The 14,053-nt window shown below is 36.0% G+C and overlaps 1 protein-coding gene across 1 annotated transcript in view; it reads right to left on the bottom strand.

The window, feature by feature from the left end:
• The window catches only part of DNAH7 (dynein axonemal heavy chain 7), a 334,263-nt gene that overhangs the window by 62,639 nt on the left and 257,571 nt on the right, over nt 1–14,053 (bottom strand). Inside the window, exons 52-54 of the mRNA XM_058300437.1 lie at nt 11,181–11,307; nt 10,030–10,224; nt 8,576–8,668 (exon numbers count right to left, since the gene is read on the bottom strand). Coding sequence (XP_058156420.1) covers nt 8,576–8,668; nt 10,030–10,224; nt 11,181–11,307 — 415 coding nt within the window. The remainder of the gene's footprint in view (nt 1–8,575; nt 8,669–10,029; nt 10,225–11,180; nt 11,308–14,053) is intronic.

The raw sequence follows: 14,053 nt of genomic DNA, 5'->3' as shown, positions 1-14,053 counted from the left end.
CTGGCACATGGATGGATCAAAAATTTTTTAAATGGACAGAAGACTTGAATAGATATTTCTCCAAAGAAGAAACACAAATGGCCAAAAAGCACATGAAAAAACGATGAACATCACTAGCTATTAAGGAAATGCAGGTCAAAACTGCAATTAGATATCATTTCACACTTTATAGAATGGACATTATTTAAACAGAAAACTATAAGTGCAGGAAAGGACATGGAGAAACAGAAACACTCCTTCAGTGTTGGTGGGAATGTAGAATGGTGCAGTCTCTGTGGAAGATGGTTTGGCAGTACCTCAAAAAGCTGAATACAGAACTCCATATGATCCTGCAATCCCATTACTAGGAATGTATGTTGCAGAATCGAAAGCAAGGATGTGAATTGGTATATGTACGCTGATGTTTGAAGCAGCATTATTCACAATTGCTAAAATATGCAACTATCCCAAGTGTCTATCAACTAATGGATGGATGAACAAAATGTGGTATATACATACAATGGAATATTACTCAGGTATAAGGAGAAATGAAATTGGGATGCATATGCCAATGTGGATGAACCTAGAGGATATTATGTTGAATGAAATAAGCTAGATACAAAAGGACAAATACTGTATGGACTCACTAATATGAAATACATTGAATAAGCTCTCAGAGGTAAACTCTAGAGTATAGTTTACTAAGAAATATAATGTGGGTTGAAAATAGTAGCAGATGCTTAATATATGTAGCAATATAAATAAGGTTAACAGTAAAAGTGTGGAAAAGAATTGAGTTGAGAGTAACACCTTATAGTGAGTACGACTAACACTGCTGATTTATAAATATGATTGTGGTTGACAGGGGTAGTCTGTGAGCCTAAATGCCTACTGAAATGAAACTAAAGAAAGTATAGCAGTGATTTTGGTGGTGGATGAAGACTGTGGTTAATAGTAAAAATACAAGAATGCTCTTCTTTTACAAAGTGCTAAGAATATGGCGATACACGGAAAAATGACAACTAATGTAAGTTATTGATGATAGTTAACAGTAATACTCTAATATTTTGCAGCAATGGTAAGAAGATATAACTGCAATACTAAGGGACAACAATAGGGGGTATAAGGGGGTGTGGGATTTTTCCTTCTGGAGTAATGAAAATGTTCTAAAATTGACTGAAGTGATGACAGCACAACTGTGTGATGAAAATGAGAGCCACTGAGTGTACATTTTGAATGGATTGTACAAAACATGGGACTATATAACACATGGAATCCAGTAGTGAATATGGACTGTGGTTAACAGGAAAAATATGAGACTGTTTTCTCATGAATGATAAATATATAATACTAATATAGGGTGTTAATAATCATGTAAGGGAAGCAGATTTGGCCCAATGGATAGGGTGTCCACCTACCACATGGGAGTCCAGGGTTCAAACCTAGGGCCTCCTGACCCGTGTGATGAGCTGGCGCATGCACAGTGCTGATGCGCACAAGGAGTGCTGTGCCACACAGGGGTGACTGCCGCATAGGGGAGCCCCACGTGCAAGGAGTGCACCCCGTAAGGAGAGCCGCCCAGCGCAAAGAAAGTGCAGCCTGCCCAGGAATGGTGCCGCCCACACGGAGAGCTAATGCAGCAAGATGACACAACAAAAAGAGACACAGATTCCTGTTGCCGCTGACGAGAATACAAGCGGACACAGAACACACAGCTAGTGGACACAGAGAGCAGACAACTTGGGGGGGGCGTGGCAAGGAAGGGGAGAGAAATAAATAATCTTTTAAAAAATAATAATGATTGTGTGAATTGGGGTGAAATACACCAAATGTAAGACACGGGCTATAGTTAGTAGTAATATTTTGACGATGCTTTTTCATGGTTTGTAACACTTTCAGAACAAGGCAAGGTGTTGGTGGTAGGCAGATATATAGGACCCATGTTACACACGTTTGTTTTGGAAATTCACAAAGTTTACTATACACTTATTGTTATGTCTGTTATGAGTGATATACATCAATAAAATATCATTTTAAAAAAGAATATATAAATACCATGTTAAAGCATTGAAATACTAAGAGATTTGAAAATGGCTGCTTCAAGGTAATGATGTATCCATTTCAGCCAATTTCATATCCACTTGCCTTGATAGAAATTTACATTCACTTTGATAATAAACAACAGCTATAAATGTACAGGCCAGACAATGAACAATTTAATTACCTAACTTCAATTTACCTAAATGTTAACTAGCAAATATTCTTTTTCTCCTGCTCTGAAATATATCCATACACACAAATTTAAGCAATAAAGTAAATGCTGCTATCCATTTCTTAATCTGAAGCCCCTGTAAATCAAGTCATCCCTTTATAGAACTTTGTGAACCCCTCTTTAACATATAAAATTAAAATGCTAGTAGTTAAAAAGATGCTATCAGAGCACACTGACTTTGGAAGGGAACAAGGGTTATTCCAGGAAGAGGATTAATGGAGTGACAAGAACACAAGGAGTGACAGGAACACAAAGAACTGTTTGAAGACTCCCAGAATCACTCCATCTGTGTAGTAGTTTGATGAATTACAAAAATAGGTATTGGATTATGTTTGTAAATTGCTCTGTTCCTCTGGGTACATTAGATTGTATTGGATTCAGAGGTTTCACTGTTACTTGATTAAATTTGATTAAGACTTTGATTGGGCCACATCAGTAGGACACTGAGTCTCCGCCCCCTTGGGGTGACATGGCAGAGGTGTTAGTTGAAGTTTTAATGCTGGAGCCCCAGGAAGTAAATACACAGAGAAGCAGATACATGAGGAAAGAGAGAAGGCTCCATTAGACAAGGCAGAGTCCCCAGAAAGAGAGGCGAACCATTGCCTGATCGTCTACAGCTGGCCTTGTGGAGAGCAGAGCAGCTGAGCCCAGAGAGAAATGAGCCCAGAAGAGAGACAAGACTTGTCCCAGCCTACAGCTGATATTGGAAAAATCTGGGACCACAGAGCCTTAAGAGGAAGAGGAAGCCTGAACCCTTGCAGATGTCAGCAACCATCTTGCTCTGACACATGGCAACAGACTTTGGTGAGTGAAGTAACTTATGCTTTATGGCCTTGTGACTTTAAGACTCCACCCCAAATAAATACCCTTTATAACTGCCAACATATTTCTGGTATTTTTTGCATCAGCACCCCTTTGACTGACTAACACAGTCTGGATACCTGCTCATCTCTCCAAGGAGAGAATTGTGTATACATGACACTCCAAATTCAGTTGGCAAATCCACTAATCTGCAGCTTTTTTGAAACTTTTAAGTTTACAGGTGCTGAGTATTTCAAAAAGGTGGTCTCCTCTGGAAAAAGTTACAAATATTTCCAAACTTCAATTGTGTATCTTCTGAAACATCTATTTACAAACAGTTTATAAATAAAAATCATTGATCTGTCACAGTACCTTGAAAACAGTGCCAATACTGGTGTGTGTGTGGGGGGGGAAGAGAGAGAGAGAAAGAAAGGGGGGGAGAGAGGAGAGAGAGGGGAGATGGAAGAGAGAGGGGGGAGAGAGAGAGAGAAAGAGAGGGGAGAGGGGAGAGAGGGGGGAGAGGGGAGAAAGGGGAGAGGGGAGGGAGACGGGAAAGAGGAGGGAGAGAGAGGAGGGAGAGGGAGGAAGAGAGAGAGAGAGAGAGAGAAGGGAGAGGGGAGAGAGAGTGGGGGGGGGGGGGGAGAGAGAGACAGAGACAGAGAGAGAGAGAACATCTTAGGGTTGGGAGCTAAAAGCCAGGGAAGGAATATCTGGGCTTAAATAGGTGTTCAAATACCTCCCAATATTTCTCTAGATTCACTCCAATATCGAAAAGGTAAGCACAGTAACAACAAATACATAAGTGCCATGATGGTAAGGACCTAACAAGGTGATTTGTATACTGTTTATCTGTAATAAATATCTATTGAATGAATGGATAAATAACTCAGGATGCCTCTTTTTGTGAGGATGGGAAACTAATTACAGATATTCTAAACAAACAATTCAGAATAACAAATTCACCTCTAAAGTTTCAATTCAGAATAAGTTATTTCATGTTTCAGATATTTTGAGTGCACACAGATGTCAAGCATATTGCAGGAAAATTTAAATCTCTTGGCTGTCCCAGGCCCTGTCCCTGCCCTTTTCTTACTATTCTCTTCTCATGGTTTGTCTGCTTCCACAAGATTCTAAAACAAACCAAAAATGTTCTCTCATAATCTCTTTCCCACTAGGGCTGACTTCTTCACTAATCTATAGTTTTATAAACAAAATGAAAGCACATACATTTCAAGTGCAAGTTTTCCCTTCTAGAATGTTTGAGTCATAAGTGGCCCCCTCTTTGTGTGTGGTTCAAGCTGGCATCACCCAATGTGCCCACGCAAACATGTCACTGTGGTGAAATGGCCTTTCTGTTCATTAGCGGCGAGGCTCGCGTAAGGGTGAGCAGAAGCTAACCTCAGTGTTTGACTTTTTTTTTTTTAAAGATTTTTAAAAATTTATTTCTCTCCCCTCCCCCCTCCCCTGCTGTTTCCTGTTCTCTTGTGTCCATTCGTTGTGTGATTTTCTTCTGTGTCAGCCTGCATTCTTGGTGGCACCGGGAATCTGTGTCTCTTTTTGTTGCATCATCTTGCTGCGTCAGCTCTCCGTGTGTGCGGTGCCACTCCTGAGCAGGCTGTGATTTTTTCGTGCAGGGCAGCTCTCCTTGCGGGGCACACTCCTTGCTCATGGGGCTCCCCTACGCAGGGACACTCCTGCATGGCATGGTACTTGTTGCACATGGCAGCACTGCTCGTGGGCCAGGAGGCCCTGGGTTCAAACCCTGGACCTCCTAAATGGTAGGTGGATGCTCTATCAGTTGAGCCACATCCCCTTCCCAGTGTTTGATTTTTAATGTTAAAACTGAACAAAACTTGCTTGTTCCCAAGACTGAGCTGTAATTCCTGAGGTAAATAAACCTGTACTAGCTATTCTACCTGCAAGGGTATAGAATTGGATTTCTTTCTGCAATCAGATTATGCCAGGATTATGTTGGCAAATTGAAATCTGTCAGTAACAAAAATAAAGGACTCATTTAGGCAACCCTCTTCCCAAAGGCAGGAAAGGAGTTTGTGGGTCTTTTGTGTTTTTCTATGTACTGAAAGTTCCTAAAATATTTATGTGAAGTCAAAGAAACATGTTAATTTATATTTGACAATTTCTTATTGAAAGCAGATTAATTTGTTTTTGTTTATAGTTCAGAGGCTAGAGCTGTGCCGTGAAACCCTTTGTTTCCTAAATGGACTCAAAACACTCCACACCTCAGTATTTATCCATCTGACACATTTCTTTTATCAATAAAACACTGTAAGTAATTACATTCTAAAGGAAAGTCCAAGTCTATCTTATTTTTCCTACTGGTGACTTAATAAGCATCCTTTACATTTTGGCTAACTAGAGCATTATAGGGCCCATAATTTGTGGCTTCCTACCATTGGGTGGGATTGATTTCTAGGGTAGAAGGGTGTAAAGGAGACAAAAAAAAAAAAAAAGAACTACCAAAGTATACCATAAGCTAGAGATCAATCAATTGCAGATTTTAATCATGGATATATAGAGTGTAGTCATGATTACAGATGGCAAAGAAAGAAAAGCCTTATAGTACAACCCAAATACTAGCCCCACATAGCACCATTCCTTTCTAAGGTAAGTTAACACCATTCTACTTTGGAAAACTAATCTTTTAAAAGCATAATAGCCAGAAGCGGATGTGGCTCAAGGAATTGGGCTTCCGTCTACCACATGGAAGGACCCGGGTTCAATCTCCAGGGCTTCCTGGTAAAGGTGTGCCCGCGTGCGAGTGACGCAGCAATATGATGACATAACAAAAGAGAGATGCAGAGGCAAGTCAAGGGAAGACGCAACAGAAACCAGGAAATGAGATGGTGCAAGCAAAAGGGAACTTGTCTCCCACAGTGGAGGTCCCTGGGATCGAATTCCAGTGAAGCCTAGAGGAGAAAACGAAAAGAGAAGACAAAAAGAAACAGACCCAGAAGATCACAGAGCAAGTGGACACAGACAGCAAAAGAGCAGGGTTGGGGGGAGAAAATCAGGTTTCTGTTTATAAATAAATAAATAATAAAATTTAAAAATAAAAAATAAAAGCATAATAGCCATATATAATTTAAAAATATGCAGATTTCAAAATCATCACTTCACCACTAGACATTGGCATATCTGGTAATAAACAACAAGACTGAAAGGTCTGAAATTGCTAGATAAAAGACATACTAATAATTCTTTTTATATTAAGTATTTGGTGCAATGTATAGATAAAGACAACCAACTAATTGTATCCCTTAGGATAGACTGAATTATGTTTGTAGAAGCAAAAGAGTTCCAAATCTCTGTGCCTTAGAAAGCTCATTTCTTGTTCTTCCCAAGTCATCTGTGTGTGTGGACAACTAATTCTCCACATGTTGGCTCAGCATTCCAGTCTGCTTATGGCACTTAAATATCTACATGTGCATCTGCAATTTTGATGGCAGGGAGAATGTCCGGGAGACTGTTACACTGATGATTAGATGCCCCTGGCCTGGCACTTCTGCTCACATTTTATTGGCCAAAACAAGCCCTCTACCTTGCAAGTGCCTGGAAGGAGAAGAACCAAAAATATTGGGGAATAGCATTAATGTCTACGTATTTGTAGACATCTCCAAGGAAAGTGGGAAAACTCTAGAACAGATATTAGAATACATACGAAAAAGTTCCGAGACAGGCTTCTAAAGAATTGGTCAGAGTAGCTGAGAGAAGTATGCAATTTTAAGTTTAACCTCTGCTGATTTAAAAACAAACAAAAATCCAGGCAGCAAACCAAAAAACCTCACCTTGAATATCTAACTTCCTGTTCTCCCTCAAAAGAGAAAGAATGTGTAAGTAATCTTCAATCTATTCAATAGCTTAATGTACTTTCAGATCAAAATGACAATGTTTTAAAACATAAAAGTAGGGAAAGATATTTGCAGATAAAACTGATGCAATCAGGAAATGACTTATTAATCACTTTCAATTAAACTTAATATAAAACACAAACAAGCAAAAGCTTCTTTGATTTTCACATATCAGGGTGGGAAGGTAAATGGTACATGCACTCATTTTAGTAGAACAGTCCTTATCTACCTTAGAAAGCAAAGTGAAATACTGGATAAATACTGAACATTTTAATAATAAATACTGAACATTTAATAAAGGTTTCTGAGGAGGAAGCAATATTAGGCAAGAGTTTAAAATGCATTATATATTTAATACTTGAAATGAAATCTTTTGAGAATTAACACTAGAGTTTCACTGGAGGTTCATCTTGAAAAAGGCTACCAAGGGGGAGAATGTTAGTTTTATGACAATTCCTAAAGAAATTATTTATTCCCAGCTCCTAAAAGCAGGGTGGATCGTGACTTCCATGGGCCACTTTTGCCTTCATGGGCTACTTTCTCCATAAAAGAACACTAAAAACTATATTTTACGATGTGTTGGTATAATGACACATATAATCCAGGCTGGATGATATTCATGTTTATTTCCAATTTTAAAAGAAATGAAAATATTTACATGGACCCATAAGAGTACTGTGGGGCTTGGGAACTGTGTCTACTGTGCCTGAAGGATACGTCAGCTCTGGCTAAGAACAGATTGCCAAGTCAAGGAGGAATTACATGTGTTCATTGAACACCATGGCTTACAGAGGAAAGAACACCTTTACCCCATATTATCCTGATGTCCATTAGAAACATTTTAATATATTGCTTCCACTACCTAATTTCTACTTTTTAGATTAGGATAGAGGTATTGTCTTACATCCCTTAACAACTCAAATTGTGAATACAATAAGTTTTGAAATAATCATGTGCAACCTTGAGTTGTAATAATGGATAATTTAGATGTTCTCAATTTTCTCCCCAACATACCTAATATCTACATTTTTTTAGCTCTGTGGATATTTCTGTGGCTATGGGTCAATATACTTCAATAGAATTTTTTAATAAGGTATAATACAAATTCAGGTGTCAATGGATATCAAAGTTGCTGACATGACAGGTCCACTGATTTGTTGGCTATATAACTCATAATTTAAGGAAGTTAAAACTGATTTTTGATATTTTTCTTTGTAGTCAATAATGATAGATGTCTTAAGAACAATATTCTACTTGCTTTCCAAAGGCCGACATAGAACTAGATCCAAGGAATGTGTTTGAGGAGTCCGAAACTAGGCTCTCAGCCTGAGGGTAATACCATTGACCACTTTCACGAAAGTAGTTAAGAATAACAGGAGACTACAATATGTAAAGGAAGAAGATTGTGAAGAACTAGGGCAATCTCAAAATTAAAAAAAGAATCATAAAATCAACAAAACTATAAAATGTCTGATTAGTTTCCAATTTAGTTGGTTTTAGTAAATCTACACGTTTTGAAAAGTGGTTCCTTTAGAAGGAAATGGGGCTGTTTCCCCAGCCTCTCTACCTGCCCCATAAGGAAATGTACTCTTGGCCGGATTATGGACAGAGGAGCTACTGGAATTATTGAGCTGCTTTCAAAACCCATACTTACCTTGTCTGGCCTCAAGCAACGAATGATAAGCATCCTTTGAAACTCATTTGTTTTATCTTCCCAGTCATCAGGAAAAATCTCATGGTGTGGTTCCTAAAATTACAGTGGCTATATGTCAGTGTTATTTTGGAGATTATTTGTAAAAAGAACAGATTATTTCTGAAGAGAGTAGAACATTTTGATTTATAAACCAATATTTGGAGAAAGCACATTATGGTTAAACAAAATCAAGAAAGTTATGTAATTTTTGTTAAATAGTTATGAAATAAGCACTAAAAGAAAATTTAAAACATCTTAAAGGAATAAAAACTAGGCTATGAACTAAGTGCGTTAAAGTCAATGTGAAGACTAATCAATTAGACAAAATGATTCCTTTATGGAAAAAGTAAATGTGTATTTTTCTAAACAAAGGTAATTTTTAAAAATCATATCAACTACTCATCACCTACTCATAAAAATGAATACATATTATAAAAATCAGGAAAGGCATTGCACTGAAATTTATCAAGTGTTATTTCTTATTTTGAATGTTTTTTTATTTTAATTTATTTTTTAAAATTTTTTTAAGGAAGGAAGGTTTAAGAACATGTCTTGGAATGCAAGCAGCCAGTTAAGAGAAAGCTATTAAAAATATACATGATGAGAGGGTGGCATCAAAACCCCAGGAGAAAAGGTAAAACTTTGGGTAATAAAAAGGTATATTTGTACCTTTGAAACTTCAGGGAAGGCTATGTGGTACAACAGATCAGAAATCTCCATGCTTCAGCACAATGAATAAAATTTCTATTTTAAATTAGAATAAATATCCACAAAAGTATATTTGTCTCTATGATATATATTTTTATCATTAACCAGGAGATTCAGTCCAAAATATTTGAATTCATGTGCAGACACAATCTCAGTGCCATGCATAAAAACATTTTGAAAGAGGTAACCAAAAAAAACCATTTTGTCCACATCTCTTCTTTGCCTCCCCCTACTTCCCCCAAACAGGGATCTTACATGTTAAATCCAAGAAAAGCAGGAGGTCAAGGAACAAAAGAAAAATTAACTGGGAATTGGCTGAGTATTAGCTCTTGTACTAAAGAAAAATTATGAGGGAAGACAGTACTCTCTATGTATCCAAGAAGGATCAGGCAACTTTTCTAATATCCACACATTTCAAGCAGTTTGAATGGAAGTTCAAATGGAACCACTGATATTGAAGAGAGGAATAATAGAAATCAAAACTTCTTTTTTTTAGGGAGTTATTGGATTGAACCCGGGACCTCGTACATGCAAAGCAGGCACTCATCCACTGAGCTACAACTGTTGCCTTGAAACTTTTAGTTTGACATCTGATCAACTGGTTAAAGTTTATTTAAATCTTGGCTTTATTCAAAGATAAGGATAAACTGATTTATCAATTTCTCCATTTAAAATGTTCACAATAAGCAAGCACTTTAAAAACATACCAAACTATCATATACTTTTTTCCATCCATCCTTCAGGTGTAAAAACTCCCGACGAATAGTTTTGAAGGCAGGCAAATCATCTAAGCGACATATTTCATCCCAGGATTTTTGAGGAAGCCACGTACAAGGGTTGGTGTAAGGATTATCCAGTCCAATGCCACCAGTTAACAGAAATCTCCACTCAGCTTTATTAATCTTTGGAAAACAAAGCAGCAAGAAGAGTCAGAAATGAGTGCATCATATAAAAAGCAAATTTGCAGCCGTTTTTAAAGACTTGAGCATGGATTTTCGAGTTTTAGGTATGGTCTACTGCTACTGATATAGTTCAGTATTTATATTGTAATTAAATGTAGTCCTATGTTATATTTGTTACGTAAGAAACAAATGCATCCATAATTACCAGTTTTTAAAAGAGTTCCATGTTAGATTTTTAAAGTAATTTCCTCCTGAATTACAATTCTAAATATGAAACTCTGAATATATTCTATTTGAATATATGTTTTCCAAAATAATTGTTTAGAGACCTATTGGCTCTAGAAATTGTAGGAAAACAGAAAGCCATAGGTCTGCCATACTTTCAGTTTTTGTCCATAGAATATAATGAGTTACCACTACGAATATTTTACAAAAAATGCAAGACTAAAGCCTTTACTTCTTCTGAATTCAACCAGTATATCACCATATGAAATTAACAAATCTTAGGCACATATTGTATAAAATAGTGAATTTTGATAACATTTACTTCCTATATTTTAAATGAATAGATTTTAAAAAATAGCAAAAATTTACAAAAGATATTAATCCCAAAGGGTAGATTTCACTGTCTTGAAAAGTTCTTAAAAAATATTTCCATTTATACTATTCCTTGGTGAAAATATATGAATATATTTAGTAAATGTTTATGTATATTTATATGAGATTCTGATAGAAACGGAGTCCTTTTAAACTAAAACCTAAAAGTATAATAGCAACATCACCTGTGCCTAACTGCCTAATTTATTTTTCACTTCTGTAAAATTCAAAGTCTAGTTGTGATGTCTTGCCTTAACTATAATAATTTTACTATTTACAACCTATATATATATACCCATGTAAATTAATAAGCCAAATTAATATAATGAGTTTTTTGTACAGACTAAAATAGTACTGACCGCATTCTCATGGATCAGCAGATTTACGGTTAGACAAAAGGAGAAGAGAAGCTTATCCTTTTCAAAGAGTGACCGGCAGACATTAACATAGAGGGAATAAGTAAAGTGGTCCTTGAGAATCTGAAGTCTAAGAGTCAAGAGAAAGAAAAGTAAATAAATAAAAATTAATAATCCTTTAAAAAAATGCTCTTAGAAAACCTATTACAGAACATTTAGATACATGTTCTTCTGATAAACTTCCTGATCAATTACCCTCAAAACAATCAAGGATCCTCATTAACTGAGTGCACCAATTTGAGAGCTACACAAAACAGAAACACTTCAGGAGAACTGCATTTTACCATCGACTGTATTTTTTTTAAAAACCATCTTCCTTCTGAAAAAAATAGCAGCACATTTTAAAAAAATCTGTTGCTTGTGGACTATTTTTAACTATAAAGCTTCCTTGGGGGTAAAATTTGACCTATTTATTCCAGAAATCTTTAATTGTTGTAGAATTTGAGAGAGGTTCAATTATTTGCATATAGAAAGGCCAGGACTCAGGAATGATTTTGAGAAGGAAAAATGGTTTATTGATGGCTGGCCGGACTCAGAGCTTTCTCTTCCAATCCTGAGCCCCGAACAAGATTTTTGAGTCCCTTTTATACAGAGAGGAAAGGCCAAATGGTCCTATTGTTTCAGTTCTCAATAGGCTTGAATTAGCATCTATCTTCCACATCCTAGGTAAGCTTTTAGCATGGACTTCATACATTCTACATAAGCTTTTAGCACATTTGGTTTGCATTTTCCCTGAATATTTAAAGTTTATAGACCTTGCATTGTTAAACTGTTTCCTGGGACTGAGTCGTTGCCATGGTCACCAAGGGCAGGACTGCAGCCTCTTACCGTTCCACACCACAAGTTAGGACAGACAGTTTAGGTTAAGATTCACTCTGAAGAGACAAAGAGCCTCCCACCCATAGCCCACATCATTATAATATTTGTTCGGTTGTTGTTTTTTTTTAAGGAGGTACTCGGGATCGAACCCAGGACTCTATACATGGGAAGCAGGACCTCAACCACCTGAGCTACATCTGCTCCCCTGTAATGTTTTTTATTATATATTAAGGAAAAAGTAAAATTAATAGCACCTTTATTAAATGAACATTTATTAGTACTGTGCTACTCTGTTCAGAAATCCATGGAAGCAGAAAAATCACAAAACCAACTACATTTAGTTACCACATAAACAAAACATGGAAATAGGAAATAACCATATTTCCAAATAACAACTTTCTAGCAACTACTAAAATGTGTGATCTGTATTCATAATAATTCTTAATATGAACATCCACTTTAAACATTTTCACTTAATTATCTAATAAGGGAATATATTATCATTGGAATCAAACTTTAAAATTACTTTTATTACATAGATTATAATAGTTATAAGTGAAATAAACAACTGACTGAAAACAATTTTAGAAGGCTAACAATTGACATGGCATAATGGCCCAGACTTTCTAAGCATCAATTTATCCGATGAGAAAAACCAGCAGAGTTTAATTACAGATAAGCAAAATTACATTGTTGTTTCTTAATGTGTCTAGAAAAAAATATCTACCAGTACAACCAGATTTGACTATTTCCGAGTGACATCCTAGGTTGTTGATCATCCTAACTCTATTTTTTTCCCATTTTTCCCTACGTGCCTATTTCCAAATCTGATCGCCTGCCAGCATTCCCACTGAAAGAATTAACAAGTGGATCTTATTTCTAGTTAGGAACTCTAAAAAAGCTCTTGGTAGTGAGGACCTTGAAACTAGATGCTGAAAAGCAGTTGCATTCTTTGAAGATTTAAAATAATCATACAATTCTTAAGGCTATTGTTATGCTAATAGGCAATCTTTTCATTGGCATTTAATTTGTCTTGCCCTTAACAGGACAATTAATTCAGGTGACTCAGATTTGGTCTTTTGGCACTTGAAGATATATCTACTCTTGCAGATAGGAAGTGTGAAAGGAAAATTATAAGGGTCAATCATATTAAAAATTCAAGTTCAATCTCATTAGTGATAAAAATGCAGATTAAAATATGGTATTTTCTTAATCTATTGGCATTAAAAAGATGGAAATTATTATTCTCAATGAGGGTGGGTGGCACAGCGATATGAGATCATCCATGTTCCAAGAGGGAAATTTATATCAGAGTCTGAATGAACTGAAAACCTTTGGTTCTCATTCTGAGATTCTAGGCTAAGGAAATAATCAACAATGTGGACATGTATATTTACAGTAGCATTATTTATAGTAAGAAAAGCTAGAGACTACTTACAAGTGTTACAATAAAAAATTATAGTACATTCATTGTATGGTATTACATATCATTGAGCTACTAAAAATTATGTTTCAGAAGGGTATGTAATAACATGGAAAAATGATCTCATAATAAGTAGAAGGAAAAGGAAACAAAAATCTGCATGTGTGAATGTATATACTTACATGTATATATGTGGATAGAAAGATAGATGATAGATTAGAAAGACAGGTAAATAGATGAGAGAGAGATTTTAGTTTGGTCCCCTGTAACAAAGCTATATTATCATTATTTATTTTCTTACAATAAATTTTAATGAAGTAAACATTTTATAAATAACAGATGATACAAAATATTATACCATAGCAATATCATAATATGTTTGTTATCCTTAAATAAATTATGAATAATAACTATCAGAAAACCAACACATATGAAGTACTCATTTCTCTGATTAAAAGGAAATAGATAAAATTTAGACTAATATTAAGATTCTAAAACAATTTGGTAGCTGTTAATAGGCACAAGGTCACATGCCTTCTATGCCTTTGGTGTAACTGTAGTCCAATAAATGGCT

The sequence above is a fragment of the Dasypus novemcinctus genome, chromosome 7, assembly GCF_030445035.2.
Source record: "Dasypus novemcinctus isolate mDasNov1 chromosome 7, mDasNov1.1.hap2, whole genome shotgun sequence".
NCBI classification, from domain to species: Eukaryota; Metazoa; Chordata; class Mammalia; order Cingulata; family Dasypodidae; genus Dasypus; species Dasypus novemcinctus.
Note: the sequence above shows the minus strand (reverse complement) of the source record. Positions and strands in the feature narration are given on the sequence as shown.